General features: G+C 37.2%; 1 protein-coding gene across 2 annotated transcripts; it reads left to right on the top strand.

The window, feature by feature from the left end:
- The first annotated feature begins 9,580 nt into the window (after positions 1-9,580).
- On the top strand, positions 9,581-15,912 carry LOC126583431 (probable phospholipid-transporting ATPase 4). 2 transcript variants are annotated; one of them, XM_050247777.1, is made up of 11 exons: positions 9,581-9,814; positions 10,447-12,378; positions 12,467-12,577; positions 12,890-13,166; positions 13,256-13,344; positions 13,487-13,574; positions 13,640-13,876; positions 14,021-14,146; positions 14,535-14,633; positions 14,727-14,918; positions 15,007-15,912. In XM_050247777.1, the coding sequence occupies exons 2-11, from the start codon at positions 10,562-10,564 to the stop codon at positions 15,679-15,681; spliced, it is 3,711 nt and encodes a 1,236-aa protein (XP_050103734.1). In that variant the 5' UTR covers positions 9,581-9,814; positions 10,447-10,561; the 3' UTR covers positions 15,682-15,912. The 2 variants fall into 2 exon arrangements, with proteins under 2 accessions (XP_050103734.1, XP_050103735.1); XM_050247778.1 differs by having other exon boundaries at positions 9,582-9,814; positions 13,667-13,876.
- Positions 15,913-18,843: the final 2,931 nt, after the last annotated feature.

Genomic DNA, 18,843 nt, shown 5'->3' with positions numbered 1-18,843 from the left:
ACATTAACAAGCAGGGTAGTGTCATTTCCCCATCCTACGCTCGCTTCGATCTTGAGTTTGGGCCTCTACATATATGTGTTCGACCATGAACTCGACCCATGATATATGGGTTGTTTCTCATGCACAACGAGTTATAATAGTTGGCAAACTCGTGTCAAATGATTTGAATACTAATTTGATTAGTTGTCTAGTCTTGTCGTGCTAAAGTAGGCACTCATACAAATTATATTGATTTCTTCTTAACCGTATGAATGCATATAATAATAATGTTTGAGTTGCTTTTGTTTACGGTTTTGGATCCTTTCCGAGGCAACTAGTCGGATCCTCCCGATCAATGTTCGTAGATCGTTGGATTTCTATCCAACGGCTACAAACAGGAGGTCCTCTAAAAATTATAATAATTGTAGTCGTTGGATAAAAATCTAATGATCCAAAAACACTGATCAGGAGGATCCCAACCAATTGCCTTAGAGAGGATCCAAATCCTTTGTTTGCAACATAATAATTCTAGGGGTGTACTATCCACACACCCATTTTTACTTCATACACACCCTCTTAATTTGCGGTTGTCAAATCAACTGAATTAAAAAAGGTCAAAGGGCAAAAATTAACAAAGAGTATGTGAAAAGTAAAAAATGGTGTATGAATAGCACATCCCTAATTCTAACTATCATTATTTTATGAGATTTTAACTTGTCACTTCTTTTAATAAAGTGAAGACTGGATGACATTTAAACTTTGTAATACTGTACATGGCACGAAGCGACACATAAAGTTTAGTATTTGGGTTGAGTCTTATTGAGTTCGGTTGCAATTAATGGGTTAACCTGCTAACTAACGAGTTGGTTTAGTGTCACCAAGGAGTAAATGTTATGTTTAAATTGTTTAAATAATCTTACGTATCTATTAATAGTTGGGTGCTGTCCTTGGAAAATCTAAGATGCTCTTGAAAGCTGCTCTCCAACTACTTGATGAATTGCCTCTATGAGCACTAGGCAAAGTAGCTGCTAACCTCATGTCTTTGTATGCATTGCTTTGGGCATTTGTCGATAGGCTCATCCGTCATATATTGGCGTTTGTTGGAATGCTCACTCAAAATCTATTAACATCAATCGACATGCTCGCTCGAAAGTTATTAGCAATATGTCGACAACCATGCAATATGACTTGGTATATGACCTCAGACCTATCAAAACTCATGAATGCCAATCTGCATGCTATTTCATCTAAAAAATTTGCACACTGCATACTATTCTTATTGACATCCAAATAATATTTTCATAGATCCGCCCTGAGGTGAAATAACCATCAGTCTATTATTCTTGCCCAGAAGTAGAACGATCCAATTGTACTTCTACTCCACTAGAAGGTCAAATTTAAAGGGCGCAAAAAATTCCACATAATCAACGTCCGTGATGGCTCCATCAGCTTACACGTTTGCGTGTTGGTCAATGTGTGATTAAGTCATTTGCATCTGAATATAAATGTTACAGTTGGTAGGTATAATTCCAAGAATACAATCACTATGCGACTCTGCCTAACTACCAAAACAGAAAAGAAAAATAAACAAATTATTGCTTCTAGATCGTTGGCCTAGAAAGATTAGTATTTTTTTTCTTCCACCATTTTTGCCTTTCTTATTTTTCATTTGATAAGACGAACTCGTTTCAAGTACAATATTTTTTTATAAAAGTTTCTGAGACTGACATAACTCTTCATTTTAGTTTCTGAGATTTGAAATTAATAGAATTAGTCCATGAGTTTGTCTACCATCAATCATTTTGTTCATTTCTTAAAAAAAAAATCTATTAAATAAGAATTAAGATGACAAAATACTTTCAATTTAATAAACGACACGCAAAATTTATTTTGATCCTTCCTTTAACATTTGTCATTTGATTATTGAGATCATATTCTTTGTTTTGTTTTGATTCCATTGCCATAATAATGAAATGCAATTGATAGTACAAGTAGTATTTCGAGGGAGCCGCCCATTTAACATTCAAACCCTGAAAATTATGTAACGCGTACATGAAAAGTTGGCAATAAGAGACTCAAAACAATTCAAAAGTCTTGGTCTAAATATTAATTAAGACATGAGTGAAAAGGAATTTGCCAAGAAATTGTCCATCAAGTTCGGCTGGAAGAACCTATATGAACAAAAACTAGGGCGGTCCTACGGAGATGACAACGTATCATTTAAGTTCTTGACCTATTCAGAATTTTCAACGGTGAGAGTTTGAAGGACTGTGGAAATTAGTTTTCAAGAAATTAATTTAAAAAGATCAAACAATTATATATCTCTTATTACGTGATAAAAATATAAAAATTGAATAACCGGTTATTCAGTAGAATCTCAAATATCTCTTTGTGAAGACTCCTCAAATAAATATCTTCCGCTTGCTGGTTTTTCTAGGATTTGGATCCTCGCCTGAGCCCAAGGAGATGATCCTTCTGACCAAGAAGTGTGGGCGGTTGGATGAAAATTCAACGGCAATAAACAGAGGGTCCCTTTAAAGTTATAATAATTATAGCCGTTGAATGAAAATCCAACGGCCCATACTTCTTGATCAGAAGAATCCTCTCCTTGGGTTCAGTAGAGGATCCAAATCTGTTTTTAAAAATCAGATATTTTTTTAGTACTTTAATTCAAACTAGTTGCATTTTATGTCGACTATATTGATTTCGATGAAAGATGGTAATGAGGTGGAGCCAGCAACGAATTATGTTTGTATAATATGCTACAGCCTACAGCAACATCATCAGTAGTTTAATTAAGTAGTTAATCAACACTCTCCTATTACAGACTCATCAAAACCCATTTGTACATTGAAAGCACAAATTTTAAAGGTTTGACAAGTCATTGTCCCCCCAAACATATATTAAGTTAGATTGAATAAACGATAAATTGAGTGTCCAAGAGGCTGTCCATGATGGCTATAAGTAAGAGTCAGGAGATGAGTGCAGTTACTTAGGTCGTCGGACCTCTTTCCTTTTTGGTGCATAACAAGGACGGCCTGCCATGTCCTCATTCTAGTTAGTTTTTTATTTATTTTTTGGTGTCTGTGGGGTGATGCTTTTGTTCTTAGTGTCGCTTTTGTCATGGTAATGAAATTCCAGTTTTCACTGGACAAATATTCTGTACTCAATGTACTTAATTTAAAAATTGATATAGCTCACTGATTAAGGACGAATTTCAGGCTCTTATTGGTGAATCATACGATGGTGGTCAGGGGGTTCTAAAATGCATCTTGAAACTTTCCGACCATCGAAAGAATAGACTACTATGACGAAGCCACCAACTAATCCTTTTTTTTCAAAAAAAAAATAAAAAATGTACTCAATTTAAAGTAATGCAAATCTCCTGAGTCTTTCATGTCAAATTATAGATAATTGAGAAATCACAATTTGGATAGATGAAGTATTTTTGTTACATTTGGCAATAAATTTTGAGTCTTTCATGTCAAATTATAGATAATTGAGAAATCACAATTTGGATAGATGAAGTATTTTTGTTACATTTGAGTGTTACATTGTCAACATAAAGGAGTAAGTATACAACTAAGAGCAAGTTCACCCCATTAAAGCGATAATTGCCCCGTCAATTGGACAAAGACAATTACCTTAGTAGATAGTAGTTGCCTAAGTGCATCTTTACCCCGTAAAATAAATTGCCTGGACAATTACTATTAGAAAATAACATATTAAATATAAATAAAAAATAATAATTTTTTTAAGAAACGATATTATCTACTAAGGGGGAGGGAGTAGGCTAAGCCTCACAATGAGTTAGTAATAATATGGTTCATATTCGTCTTTGATGAGAATCGAACCTAAGACTTTCCACTTACAAGTGAAGAAGAATACTATTAGACCATAGTACTAAGTGGCAAAATAATAAAAATAGTACTTTTTTCTAAGCCTTTTCCTCTCTCTCTCTCTCTCTCTCAATTGCACATCATTTTTTCCTCCCTCTTTGTTTTCCCACACCACACCAACCAATTCAACTCGTTCTCCTCCTTTTTCTCACGCACATAGCAACAAATCACTCTGCGACTCGGCTCATTGCTACCAAATCTCCTTGCTACTCACAATGTTGATCACGTTGCCACGAAATCTCTCTACCACTAACAATGTCGATCTCTCGACCTCTTAACCATGGAAGGCTAGGTTCGCAAAGCTTCAAGGCAAAGGCTCGATGCTCTCCTCACGAAGCTTCAAAATGTGCTGCAAATTTTTTTTAACGTCATGACGTCACATAGCCTCAAACGCTAAGGCAGGCGAGCATTACCCAAGCGGCTAGTCCGTGGGTGTTGGGCCCACTAATCGCCTCATTGACTTTTGATGGGCTAGAGCTACTTTTGTTGCGTTTGGGGGATTGAATCACCCATTCATAGCCCAATCTATAAAGAAATTGGTGTCATTCTTGGCTCTTGGAGCATGCTTGAGTCCATAAAGTGATTTTTTTTCTTTCTAGTTTGTAAACAAAATCAGATTATTTGAATCAAACTACTTGAAGGTGAGCCAAAAAAAAAAATCTTCTTGAAAAATGTGAAGCAAAAAAGGCATTCTTGATATCGATTTTAACTTTAATATTGCATTTGTAATAAGTTGTCAAGGCATGAGGATTAAACATCAGGAAGTTCCAAAGGGTGAACTTTTTTGTTATCTTGGATTTATCTTGCAAAAGAACGAAGAATTGGATGAAAATCTATATCATAGAATACAAGCTAGATAGATGAGTGGAAGAGTGCATCAAGTTTGTCGTGGGACCGTCGTATGCCAATAAAGCTCAAAGGTAAACTTATAGGACGCCAATAAGACCATCAATGTTTTACGGTATAGAATATTAGGCGGTCAAACATCAACACGTGCAAACAATTAGTGTAATGTGTAGCGGAGATGAGAATGCTTCGTTGGATGTTTGGGTATATGAGAAGGGACAAGATTAACAAAGAAGATATCCGGGGTGAAGTAGGAGTAACTGCAATTGAAGATAGAATGAGAGAAAAATCGATTAAGGTGGTTTGGACATGTGAAACAAAGACCTATAAATGCTTTGGCTATGAACTGTGATTATGAGAAAGAGGCTTAGGGGAAAAAGAGTAGATAAAGATCCAGAAAGACTAGAAAAGAGATTTTAAGAAAATACATGGAGTAGTTGGATCTAACAGAAAACTTGCACAAAATCGAGCAAGTAATATTTTAGAATTCATACAACTGACTCCACTTAATGAGATAAGATTTTATTCTTGTTGTTGTAATGAGTTGTCGAGGCAAACACTAACCTCACTGTTGTGAGTTTAACAATATGACTAAAGGTCTTTTGCATAAACCCCCAAAAGAACTAAACAACCAATGTTTTGAGCTTTTGTTAAGGATATAATTGATTTGAAAGAGGACTTTATCATGGTTTGGACCTAGACTCTTCATTACTTCAGAAGAAGCACTTAACATGGATTTATCTTCTCTCTTCTTATTCAAAGATCTTTCATTTTGTAATTTTCTTTCAAAAAGAGTTTGAGCCGAACATACCATATTTACTTAATAGAAATAGAAAAAAATGAATGAATCAGAAAGCTTAAAAATATTAGAAGTAAGGAAAGAGAATCTATTTAATAAGTATCCCGTTGATCCGATTTCTTATTTTTAGGTATTTAATTACAAATTTAAGGAAAAAATTGCACTCTTTTTATTCTTTGCGTGTAAGTAAACACAGAGAAGAGTTAAGAAGTGAAACGGTTCTCTTAACCATATTTTTAAAAAGTTGCACTTTTTCTTATTTTTTTATTCTAGTTTCTATTCTTTATTACTAAACATGCTCTAAAGTTTACGCGTGAGTCCTTTATTTTAATTTTGTTACGAGCCAAATCTTAAGGCAAAATTGATACGAATTCGAACTATATGGTGCCATGTGTCCCATATGAACTGTAATCCAAAATTGCTTCTCCTTTCATAGGGCTGGTATTAATTAATTAATATCCACATGGGCAGAGGTGGACCGAGTGGGAGCCCACACCGTGGGTCCCAAGTATACAAGGGGATAATTTTCTATTAGAAATTTGAAACTTTGTTTCACAGCCATTGGAGGATATGGATCTTACTGGGAAAGTGTATGATACCCCAAAATAAACGGTAATAAGTGAATAATTTATGCTAAAAGTGGTATTATGGTTATCAACCCACCAACTTGTAATTATAAATTATATCCTTGTATAAGAAAAACGCCAAAAAATGTCTAATAATCTATTGTATGAATTACAACATGTTATTTCTAATCATTCATTTGGGAGGTAACCAAACGAAACCAAAATGACATCCATTTGGAATTTCCTTATGCTACTAATTTTTATAAAGAGGGCCCCCGATAATACTAAATGTATTCGAATCAAAGTAGTAGCGGAATTAAAACGGGGGCATTAGCATTCCTTGACCCTAATAAGTTCGAAAATCTATCATTTTGAAAGAAAGAAAAATTGACCCTTATACTAGCATGCAGTAGATGAAATAAATAAGGATCTTTAATTAATATTTTTTAAATTGAGCACGCTAACTTCTCAAACACGCTGAAGACTTTGTCAAACACGCACCATCAATGAGGCAAGTACATAGTTGCTTCTTTATGTGACATGTTTAAACCCATATGACTCATTCTCAACTTTTGACATTGAAAAGTTAGCTCGTCTTGCTCAATTTTATCCAAAGATTTTTTTAATATAGAGCCACTGTTCTAAAAATCTCTGCCTAGCACCGCCTAAGCCTCGCCTATGGGCTAGGTGGCTGGCCACTACCTCTATTAATGCTTAGGCGTTTGAAAATTAAGAAAGGATGCCTAGACCTATTGAGGAGCTCGCTTAGCCTGCCCAGACTCGCCTATGCATCTGCTTAAGTTGCGACTCATTTAGATAGAAAACAAATAACTTTCATTTTGCATTTTATTTTTTCAATAAATTGTAAGAGACTTGTTGAATACTTAAATGAACACACATTATATGTTTGTTCCTCATATTTTCATTATGTTCCAATACTTCATAATATATATGTCATTCTATTTTGTAGTTTATGATGAAATTATATATATATATATATATTAAGTATAAACAAACACTTATTTACACAAAATATAATAGATTTACTTAAATCCATATAGTTTGCTCGCTAGGCCCCAGCCTGCCGTCCGACTAGTGTCTAGCGTCTTTTAGAACCTTGTATAGAGCCCACACTTTTTAAAGATGAACTTAAGAATTATATTTCTGGCATGCATTTGCATATGAAGTTTCTGTATTGAAAGGAATTAGTAGTCTTGCACAAAAGTTGGTGGAGACAAAGAGGGATAAGCAGTATCTCTTGGTGTACTTGCTAGTCAAATTAGTATTGATTTTACCTGTTGTGACTGCTTCCATTGAAAGAGCTTCTTCGGTGAATATTGTGAATAACACATCGTAATAGGATGAGAGATTAATTATTAAATGATAGTTTAGTTGTATACAGTAAGAAAGATATATTTGATTCTATTGATGGATGTGAGACCTAGATGCCTTTGTGGATGGAGATCAAAATAAAAAATCTACCTTGTATAGGAGGATTAATTAAGTAATTAGATTCTAAATCATATATTATTGCGCACATATAAACACACATATATATAATATATCAATTTTCAATTTGAGATAAATTTGTATATTGGTTTACGGTAAGTCAAACTATCACAGCTATCACTACAAGACTTATGGATGCAGAAGGCACCTATTCATAAACCAACTTTGACCTGGTCATCTTAATAAACCAGGTACGACTTGTCCCAATTATTTCTCGGTTTTCTTTTAATTTTTTTTGAAAATTAAGTGTAACAGTTGTATCTTCGCAACAAAAAGAACATAAAGATAAATAAAAATAAGAAATGAAAGAAAGAGAAAAAAAAAATTCATATTTGGGTGTAACAAAGTTTGTTAAGACAGTGTACCTCTTTCGCACCAAAAATTGACGGTTGTCAAATTTGCTCATCATCTTTTATTTACAAAACATTTGTAATAACCGTAAGTTTTGATTTTCAAATGATTAGAAATAACAACTTATAAATGAGAATAAGATTAGATTAATAATATTATTCAACCTCAAATACCAAAATTAAAACACTGTAAAAGATAACAGTATTTGTCTTTATTTGTAAAGAAAAACTCTCAAATTAAAGTTTAATGGATAGTGAATTTCGATACCTAGTTAGAACTGATCAATTTTGTGACGTCCGACAAATTCTAACCCTCTAGTATTGATATTTATTAAAAAAAAAAAAAAAAACCACAGTTACCGGGACAAAAGAACTGGAGTTGCAGACATGCCACGTAGGAAAAAGTGGGTCCCGCAGTGCTGGAGGGTGAAGCTTTTATAATTCGGTAAAACCTTAAAAATAAAATTGAGGTTCAAAAGACAAACCGGTTCTCATTTGGTGGCTGCTCAAACAAAGACCAGCGATATAAAATTGGACAGGTCATGACAATATCAATCAATAAATATTAAAAAAAAAATTATATATAGAATTGGACATGGTTCGGTTAGGAACAGTATAAAGTGAAATTGAAATTGTAAAAAAATTGATACAGTTCGGTATGTATGGAGGTGTGTACTGAACCGTTTGGTACTGGTTCAATTTCGATACAAGGGGAGGATTTCAATTTTGTGTTGCACTAACATAACAACACACACACCCTGGATTCTCAAAAATTCAATTTGCTTCAAATCACCACATACAATGCACACCAGCAAAATCCAGCTTCGAATACTAGAAATTTCAAGTAAAAAAAAAGATCTCATTAATTAAGCATTACAAATTTACAATTGCATTCCAAAAATTTTTAACCTCAAAATATAAAGCTAGCGCAAGAACCTCAATATCGATCCATTACGCTTACAATTTGTAATTTTGAGGCTATGAGAAGCTTAGAAGTTGACGCCAGGGCAAGGAACTCAAGCCTCTGAACTTTCAAAGTTCAAACTTCGAACTGCAAGCAATGGATTGAGGTGGGAGGAGGCGAGGAACAAGGGTGGAGGAGGGAGGAGGAGACGCTTGGAAGAGGGTGAAATACTGTGTTTTTTTGTTCGTCATTAGTCGTTGAGCAATCTGATTTGGGTGTTGGCTTACTGTGGTTCAACAGAGAGAGACGGAGAGGAAATGACTCCTTCAATTTCATCAAATACACAAATGAAACACCACCCTAGCCTCCTAAGCAACCAATAGATGTTTAACATGTGTAATTAAAAACATACAATTAAATAATAAACAACGATTTAGCATGAAACAATTTAGAAAATGAAAATCGATATTGTCCCCTAAGTAATACAATTCGGTTTGATTCCTATTGAAATAAAAAAAAAAACCCAACACATAACAAATCCTTCGGTACAGTGCAGTTCAGACCCGGTTCGGACCAGGTTCCAGTTCTATATGTCCAGCTCTCCCCCAAAAAACCCCAGGAAATTGTATAAAATTGAAATTATATAAATACACATTTAATCTAATATCTTTTTTTTTTCCGAAGAAATTTAATTTAATATCTATATATATATAAATAGAAAAAGGAGGGCCCGGAAATTCCTGGCATTGGTTTGGACTTCACGACGGGCAGAGAGAGAGAGAAAGAGAAAGGGGAAGCTCAATTCTTTCTTTTCTTTCTGTTCCCTCCCCCCCCCCCCCCCCTCTCTCTCTCTAGACTTTGTCTTCCTCCTTGATCTGCAGCTCAAAGTTCGCTCTTTCCCTTTTCTGCATAATGGGTATTCTAAATTTGCCTTGAAGATGGGCCAGCTCCTCTGATGGCAGGTACCCATTGTGTTTTTGTGCGTGTTTTGTTTGAATTAATGTGCTTTTTGGGGAAAAGATTTGTTTTTCTCTTCTGGGTCGAGTTGTTTTTCTCGTTTTTTACGGATGCGTTGCCTTGTTTTGGAGGATTTTAAGGTTTTTGTACGAGGAATCTGTGCTTTTGTTAATGATTGTTCCAACGGTTGAGCTGGACGTTGTCCGATTCTCAACTTGGATTTTGATTTTTTTTGAATTACTTTTGTTGAATTTCTTGAATTATTTGGTTTTTGAGTTGAGCGTATCATTGGGTTTGTTGTGGTTTCTTATATCAATTATTTTATCAATTTTCATGTAAATTTTCACGTTTAGAAAGGTATAGAAAATGGTTATGATTTAATTTTTACTGTGAATTTCTCTGTGAATTCCTCAAATCTGAAAGGTTGGGAAAGTTAGAAATCTTAGTATGTAAGGCATTTGGTTGTAGCTTTGAATAGGAGCTCTTTCAAGAAGTGAGTTTAGTTTTTTTGGAAACATTAATGCGTGATGTTTGATTAATTGCATGGTGTCTGAAATATGTTAAGGATGTTATGTTCTGGATTTTGTGAATTTTAGTTGCTGAGAGCTAATTTTCATCGGGGGTTTGTGTTTATTAGGCATCTGTAAGGAGAAATTGGAGACAAGGGTGTCGTAGAGCAAAGACAGAGGTTCGAGTCCTTTTTGTAATGAATATGTGCCAAATATAGTTGGCTTTGGCGGGGATCGATAGAAATGGCAGGAGGTAAGATAAGGGCGAAGCTTCGCCAGAGCAACCTTTACACATTCTGCCGTAAGCCTAAAGCCGATGAGACAGAGGCGCCTCGCCCAATCCAAGGAGCTGGGTTCACAAGAACTGTATATTGCAACCAACCTCATTTCCATCAAAAGAAGCCTTATAAATACCGTTCAAATTATATATCAACCACCAAGTATAACGTTATCACGTTCTTGCCCAAAGCACTCTTTGAGCAGTTCAGGCGGGTTGCCAATGTGTATTTCCTTTTAGCTGCAATTCTTTCCCTCACACCTGTTTCACCTTTCTCTCCAGTGAGTATGATTGCTCCTCTGGTATTTGTTGTTGGTCTTAGTATGGCAAAGGAAGCGATGGAAGATTGGAATAGGTTCTTGCAGGATATGAAGGTTAATCGACGTAAAGTTATCGTTCATAAAGGAGATGGTGTTTTTGATTTTAGGCCATGGCATAAGATTCGGGTTGGAGATGTTGTGAAAGTGGAAAAGGATCAATTCTTTCCTGCAGATTTGCTTCTTTTGTCATCAAGTTATGAGGATGGGATTTGTTATGTTGAGACTATGAACTTAGATGGTGAAACAAATTTGAAGGTAAAGAGATGTTTGGAAGTAACCTCGCCAATGGAGGATGATGGCGCTTTCAAGGATTTGACGGCAACAATTCAATGTGAAGATCCAAACCCCAATCTTTACTCATTCGTAGGTAATCTTGAGTATGATCGGCAGGTGTATCCTCTTGAACCCAATCAGATACTCTTGAGAGATTCGAAGCTCAGGAATACAGCTTATGTGTATGGGGTGGTGATATTTACAGGTCATGATAGCAAAGTCATGCAGAATTCAACGAAGTCCCCTTCAAAAAGGAGCGGAATAGAAAGGAAAATGGATCACATTATCTATATTCTTTTCACCCTCCTTTTAGGGATTTCAATGATCAGCTCAATAGGCTTTGCTGTGAAGATAAAATTCAGCATGCCAGACTCGTGGTACTTACGACCTGATAATACGACGGATATGTATAGCCCAAAAAAGCCTGCCTTGTCCGGCCTTATCCATTTGGTCACCGCTCTCATCCTTTATGGATATCTAATACCTATCTCTCTCTATGTTTCAATTGAGGTTGTGAAGGTTTTGCAAGCAAGCTTTATTAACCAAGACTTACTCATGTATGATGAAGAGACTGGGAAGCCTGCTGAAGCACGGACATCAAATTTGAATGAGGAGTTAGGCCAGGTAGACACGATCCTCTCTGATAAAACTGGCACATTAACCTGCAACCAGATGGACTTTCTGAAGTGTTCCATTGCTGGTACTGCATATGGCGTTCGTTCCAGTGAAGTTGAACTTGCAGCAGCAAAACAGATGGCTAGTGACCTTGAAGACCGTGATGATGAGCTTGCCAATTTTCCCATGCGAAAACATAATGCGCATGTATCATGGGAGAATGGAATAGGATCGGAAATTGAGCTAGAGACTGTTGTTACGTCCAATGAAGATAAGGATCGGAAACCTGCCATAAAGGGGTTTAGCTTTGAGGACAGCCGCCTCATGGGAGGAAATTGGTTGAATGAGTCCAGCCCTGATGTGATTTCATTATTTTTACGGATATTAGCAGTTTGCCACACTGCAATTCCAGAGGTAAATGAAGAGACTGGCAGTTATACATATGAAGCCGAGTCACCGGATGAAGCAGCTTTTCTTGTTGCAGCAAGAGAGTTAGGATTTGAGTTTTGTAAAAGAAGTCAATCAGGTGTGTTTGTCCTCGAAAGGTATCATCATTCAGGACGACCGGTGGAAAGGTGAGTGAATGATTTATATTACTACAGCATTGCATTTAAGTTTCTACTTTTGCCTTAACATCTTTGTTGTTTCTTGGGAAACTTACAGGGAGTACAAAATCTTAAATCTATTGGAATTCACTAGCAAAAGGAAGCGTATGTCTGTAATTGTGCGAGATGAAGATGGACAGCTTTTACTGATGTGCAAAGGTGCTGACAGGTTAGGCTCACAACTTTTCTTTAATTCTTTTGGGCAATTGATAACATAATGTAGTGCGGCTGCTGTCTTCAGTCAGAATTCATATGCGCTTCAACTTGAGCATCATGCAGCGTCTTCAGTCAGCTTTCATTTGTTGTTTAGTTTTAAATGTTTAATTGGGGTTTCGTTCAGGCCAAATATAATTAACTATAATTAACTAAGTGAACTGTTTGATGCTTTAAGCAGTTGTTTGATTCTTATTTCATCTCGTCTCTCCTTCTCCTCTCTCTCTCTCTCTCTCTCTCTCATCATACCTTTACTTGGCTTATGCAGCATAATTTTCGATCGACTTTCAAAGAATGGAAGAATGTATGAGGAAGCTACTACTAAGCATTTGAATGAATATGGAGAAGCTGGGTTGCGTACATTGGCACTTGCTTATAGAAAGCTTGAGGAGTCCGAGTACTCTGCTTGGAGTAATGAGTTTCAGAAAGCAAAAACATCAATTGGGGCTGATAGGGATGGAATGCTTGAGCGACTAGCAGATAAGATGGAAAGAGACTTGATCCTTGTTGGTGCTACAGCTGTAGAGGACAAATTGCAAAAAGGGGTACATAAATTGTTGGTTCTAGACATAATTTGATATTGGCTTACTGATCTGCTGCTACTTAGTTTCTTTTTTCATTTTCTTTTCTTTAGGTGCCCCAGTGCATAGACAATCTCGCACAAGCTGGTCTCAAGATCTGGGTTTTGACGGGGGACAAGATGGAAACTGCAATCAACATAGGGTTTGTCTCTAACCAATTAAGCCGAAAGCATTTTGTTTTCTTAATCTTAGGAGGAACTATTACTCATTGTAACTGTTGTGATGCTCCTCTAGATAAATGTAATGATATCTCTTCTGTTCTTTGGGGTTTTTTTCCTGTTCAGATTTGCATGTAGTTTGCTCCGACAGGGCATGAAGCAGATTTGTATATCAACCACAAATTTAGACACGTTGGGACAAGATAGCAAAGAGGTATATATTTCATTGAGAAAACGAACATGGATTTATTTTCAGGAGATTAATTTATATAATGTTAGACTTTGTGTCTTTTCACTAATGAGCAGGCGGTGAAAGATAACATTTTGAATCAAATCACCAATGCCTCACAAATGATCAAGTTGGAAAAAGATCCACATGCGGCATTTGCATTAATTATTGATGGAAAAACTTTAACCTATGCTTTGGAGGATGATATGAAGCATCTATTCTTGGGATTAGCTGTTGACTGTGCATCAGTCATATGCTGCCGTGTCTCTCCCAAGCAGAAGGCATTGGTAAGTTTTTATACCTTTTTTGCAATTATTCTATTTCCGGTTAAATTTGATTTTCCATTTGAATTGTCAAATGACTGAGATATCCTTATGAATGTGGGTATAGCCATGCTGTTTCCTTATATACTCAATTTTTTCTTACACTAGGTAACAAGGTTAGTCAAACAAGGAACTGGAAAAACGACGTTAGCAATTGGCGATGGTGCAAATGATGTTGGAATGATTCAAGAAGCTGATATTGGTGTTGGAATCAGTGGGGTCGAAGGTATGCAGGTTGGTATCTTTTCCTACTGACTCTTTCTTATAATGTTTTTTGCTTGCAACAGTTTTGTCTCTTTCAAGTTTCGATATGCATAGTAGCATACACATTATCAATTTCAATTTTCGATACGATGATGTCTCTTAAATTTGACCTGTGTTTCACTTTGGTCTTTGAATTTCGAGATGACTCACTTTGCCTCCTAAATTTTTTGAGTGCTTTAAATTAGTCCTTGATGTGAGGTATGCCTGTTGATTATCCGTTAAAAATGGTTGCATGCACATTCAGGGGCATAATCATCACTCCAAAGTTCCAGACCTCAAATTTCTTAAGTGTCTTATTAATTCAGCGCATGTTCTTTTTTGACTTTTAAGTCTCACAATACTTGGTAATTGCCTGCAGGCTGTGATGGCTAGTGACTTTGCTATTTCCCAGTTTCGGTATTTGGAGAGACTTTTGGTAGTCCACGGCCATTGGTGCTATAAGAGGATTGCTCAGATGGTAATATCTTTAAATGCATGTGGTGTTTTTTTTTTTAATTTTTTATTATTTTTTAAACCTTCTACCTATTAATGGGGATGTTTTTGTATTCAGGTCTGCTATTTCTTCTACAAAAATATTGCATTTGGTCTCACCCTCTTCTACTTCGAGGCATTCACGGGTTTCTCTGGGCAATCAATATATGATGACTGGTACATGTTATCATTCAATGTCATTCTAACCTCATTGCCTGTCATTTCACTTGGAGTTTTTGAACAAGATGTTTCGTCCGAGGTCTGCTTACAGGTTAGTCTTGCTAACACTGCCCTTATAAATACATAAACCATGTTTTGTGATAGCCCTGCAGTGTCATTTAAAACTTTGTGTTTTGCAGTTCCCAGCATTGTACCAACAAGGACCTAGAAATCTGTTCTTCGATTGGTACAGGATACTGGGGTGGATGGGCAATGGTGTCTACTGCTCTCTCATAATCTACTTCCTCAACATTATCATCTTCTACGACCAGGCCTTCCGTGCTAATGGCCAGACGGCTGATATGGCTGCTATGGGTACCACTATGTTCAGTTGCATCGTGTGGGCTGTGAACTGCCAGATTGCTCTCACAATGAGCCACTTTACGTGGATTCAGCATCTCTTTGTGTGGGGAAGTATTGCAATGTGGTACCTATTTCTCTTAATTTACGGCATGCTGACTCCAACTTGGAGTAAAAATGCCTACCAAATTCTAGTCGAAGCTCTCGGTCCTGCCCCATTATTTTGGTCAGCCACCCTCTTAGTAACAATCGCTTGTAATCTCCCTTACATTGTCCACTTAGCCTTCCAGAGAAGTTTCAATCCAATGGACCATCATATCATCCAAGAAATCAAATACTACAAGAAGGATGTCGAGGATCAGCGCATGTGGAAGAGGGAGGCGTCGAAAGCAAGACAAGAAACCAAGATAGGGTTCACGGCGAGAGTGGATGCCAAGATCAGACACTTGAGAGGGAAGCTACATAAGAAGCATCATACTCCTGTAAGTACGCAAGGAGGGATGTCACCATCGTGACCGCGTTCCATGATTTTTACAGTTTTGAAATCTTTGATTTTTTAGGGTTTGTGGGCGATTTCAGTTTTATGTTGGTGGCCCCTTGTAATTCTTTGTCTTGGTGTTGCTTTGATCCACTTATGTGGGGTTGGTTAAAAGTCCCATTCTTTATAGAAAAAGCTCTTGGAGCCGTTATATTGTACAATATCTTGTAAGGTTTAAAGTGAGTGAAGATAGATGTCATTTGCCTAATGCAGTTCTTTGCCCTAGAACCCGCTTAACTCGAGTTGTTCCTCTTTATCTGCAAATCACAATCTGACATGCATACAAAAATGACTTTTCAAGATCGCAAAAGGAAAACATTTTGAACGCATGACAAACTTTGATTGTCTGCAAAGAGGAACGACTCCTTTTTAAAACACAACGGATCAAGGGTTTACCCAAACCAAATAAGCTAGGGGTGAAAATCTCAACAAATTCTCATTCTCGTCTTCATTTGCACTCATAAATTGTTTCTGTGCGTTGATTTTTCTTTGATATATATTCAATCCAATGACTACACAAATGACGTTTTACTATAGTGACGGAAAGCAAACATACTTATGCACTTTAGTGTGTGTTCGATCTCTACCAATCCCCTTCCTCTAATAACTAGCAATTTAACACCCTAACTTTATTGTTTGTCAAAAAAAGTTTCAACAACGAAAAAAAAAAAAAAACAGAAGAAAAGAGTGCAAGAAAAGAAACACAAAAAAACCGGAAACCACTTCCGAAACCGAAATATCTGTGGATGCAAATTTCTTCCTCCTTGATCTTGGACAAAATTGCACCTACAAAATAATTAACACCTTAGGTCAAGGCCAAGAGCCTCACGCGTCCACAATGAATAGGGGGGTTTTGGCCGAAGAACCTCGATGCCAAAGTTAGAATTTAGAGAGAAAAAATGTTTGAGAATTCTAGAGAATTTTAGCAAAAGTTGGAAGTGCCTTTTTGGTGAGAATGGGAGTATATTTATAGGAATAGGAGGTGGCCGACCTAGCTAGGGTTTTTGGGTTTAATAGGTTTAATTAGGGTAATTAAAAAGGGAAAATGGTGGAAAAGGTGGAGAATAAGATGTATTATTTTTTGATGGGATTGGCCGGACCCTAGCATGATTTTGGGGTGATTTGTTTGCCAATTAGGGGATTAATTAGGCAATTAATCTTTTAATTGGTCAATTATTATGGTTTTAAAAAAGGGTTTTAGGAAATATGGAATAAGTATATTTATTTAGCTAATTGATTAGCTAAATAATGAAATAGGAAATATATGAATAAATTAGATTTTAAGTTGATACCTATTTTGGACATTTTTGACTTGGTTGATGGATAATTGCCTGTTGCTTGCGCATAGGAATCCTGGTATGCCTCAAGGGTATTTTTGTCATCTTTTATCCAAAAATCCATGTGTCGCCTTGTGATTATTTTTGGTTCCACAAATGCCCCCACACCTGTTGGGCTGCTCATAGGAAAGGGCAGCAGGTGTAGAGATCATCTTGCTTTAGGAAACGTGAGACTGCTTCCTATTTTGATGTAGATTCTCTCTTTAATAGGAAATTAGGTCTTTCTAGGAAAGGGAAATAAATTTCTCTCAATGCCTATTTAAGTCCACCTTAAGTGGGTTATTAAATCAACTTTAGAGAGCGATTTATTCTAACCTACAAGAGAGAGAGAGCTTAGAGGATATTTGTTCCCCCTCCTCTAGCAATCTTCTACATCTTGTCCGTGCAAAGGACAGTATTTCATTGATTTCTTTGTCTTCTCCGTGCCGCACCGATGTAAGAAAAATTTAATTTTTTTTTGTCTTCTTCTTGTATAGTGTTATTGTGGGGCAACTGTCGGGGTGGTGCGGCACATCGGCTGGCAGGGGCCAGGAGTTGGCTTGGCATGGGCCGATGAGGCGTCGTGGTAGGGGCCATTGCTTGGGCTGTTTGGCTTGGCCAAAGGCAACTTGTGCGGTCGGGGCCGCGGATTATGGTGCTGGGGCGCATTGCTAGGCGAGCCATATGGCTCATATCTTTTGGGCTCTTGGAACTTACTAGGGCCAGGCTGGCGACTGAAAGAAATGAGAAGGTCGTGGGCCTCATAGGTTGCTGGAATACTGGGCATGCATGTCTCTTGCCTGCTAGAATGCTGGGTTGATCTCCTCTGATGAGTACCATGAATGGCGTTGGCTGCTTAGTTCTCTTCGTCGGAAGTAAGGTGGGCTGCTCCTAAAAAGGAGGTAAAGAGGATCAAGGCGCATGCATTAGCTCATCTGATTGTTGTCGTGGAGCTTACTATGAATAAAGGTGCAAAGAAGAGATCTTCCTCGCCTACTCAAGAGATATCGGTTGAGAAAAAATTGAAGACTTCCTCCGCTGCTCATGATGATCTGTCTATTGTCGAGGGGCCTGTGATTGGCATAACTTCTTCCAATGGGAAGAAAAAATGAGGTTGCTAAATCTGAGCCTGTGGCGCCTGCCATGTCGAGAATGGCTAGTACGATTGCTAATAGGATTGCTCAGCGTAAAGGTCCTGTCATGCCCTCAGTGCCGAAGTCTGTACCAAGATGTTTGTTGGGAGCTAAGTCCGGTTTACCTTTGGAAAGGCTTGCTACTATGAATAGCGATAAGGTGGACTCTACTACTAAAGTGGCTCCAAGGCCCACTCCCTTTGCTGCTGAGACTGATTAGCCTGCTAGGAAGGAAGATATTGCTCGTGTGGGCAGCTGTGAGAAATCCACTAAGCCTGCTTCTGGGGAGGCTGCTGAGATTTGTGTGCTTTTAAAACTAGATCTGTTTGAAGTCATGGACGCTTGTGCCAAGTTTGTTGATAATGGTAGAAAGGTTGTTTGCCCAAGTTTCTTTGCGAAACATACAACCCAATATAGAAGGATTGCTCTGCTTGCTATGATGCATATATAGCAAGGCTGTCAAGGAGGTGGAGAAGATTATGGCAGCTGAAGCTTATTCCTCAGCCGAGGAGATCAAGATGTTGGATTCTGAGCTTGTTGCTTTGAAGGGGTCTAATATTTCTGCCCATACTTCTTTACAGCTTGAGACCACTCGCCACGAGATCCTTGACTTGAAGATTAGGCTTGACGCGATCCAAGTTAAGTATGAAAGTACAGAGAAGGAGATTGAATGTTACAATACCTCAGATT

The sequence above is a fragment of the Malus sylvestris genome, chromosome 9 (assembly GCF_916048215.2).
Source record: "Malus sylvestris chromosome 9, drMalSylv7.2, whole genome shotgun sequence".
Lineage (NCBI taxonomy): Eukaryota > Viridiplantae > Streptophyta > Magnoliopsida > Rosales > Rosaceae > Malus > Malus sylvestris.
This window is presented reverse-complemented; position numbering and strand designations above follow the sequence as displayed.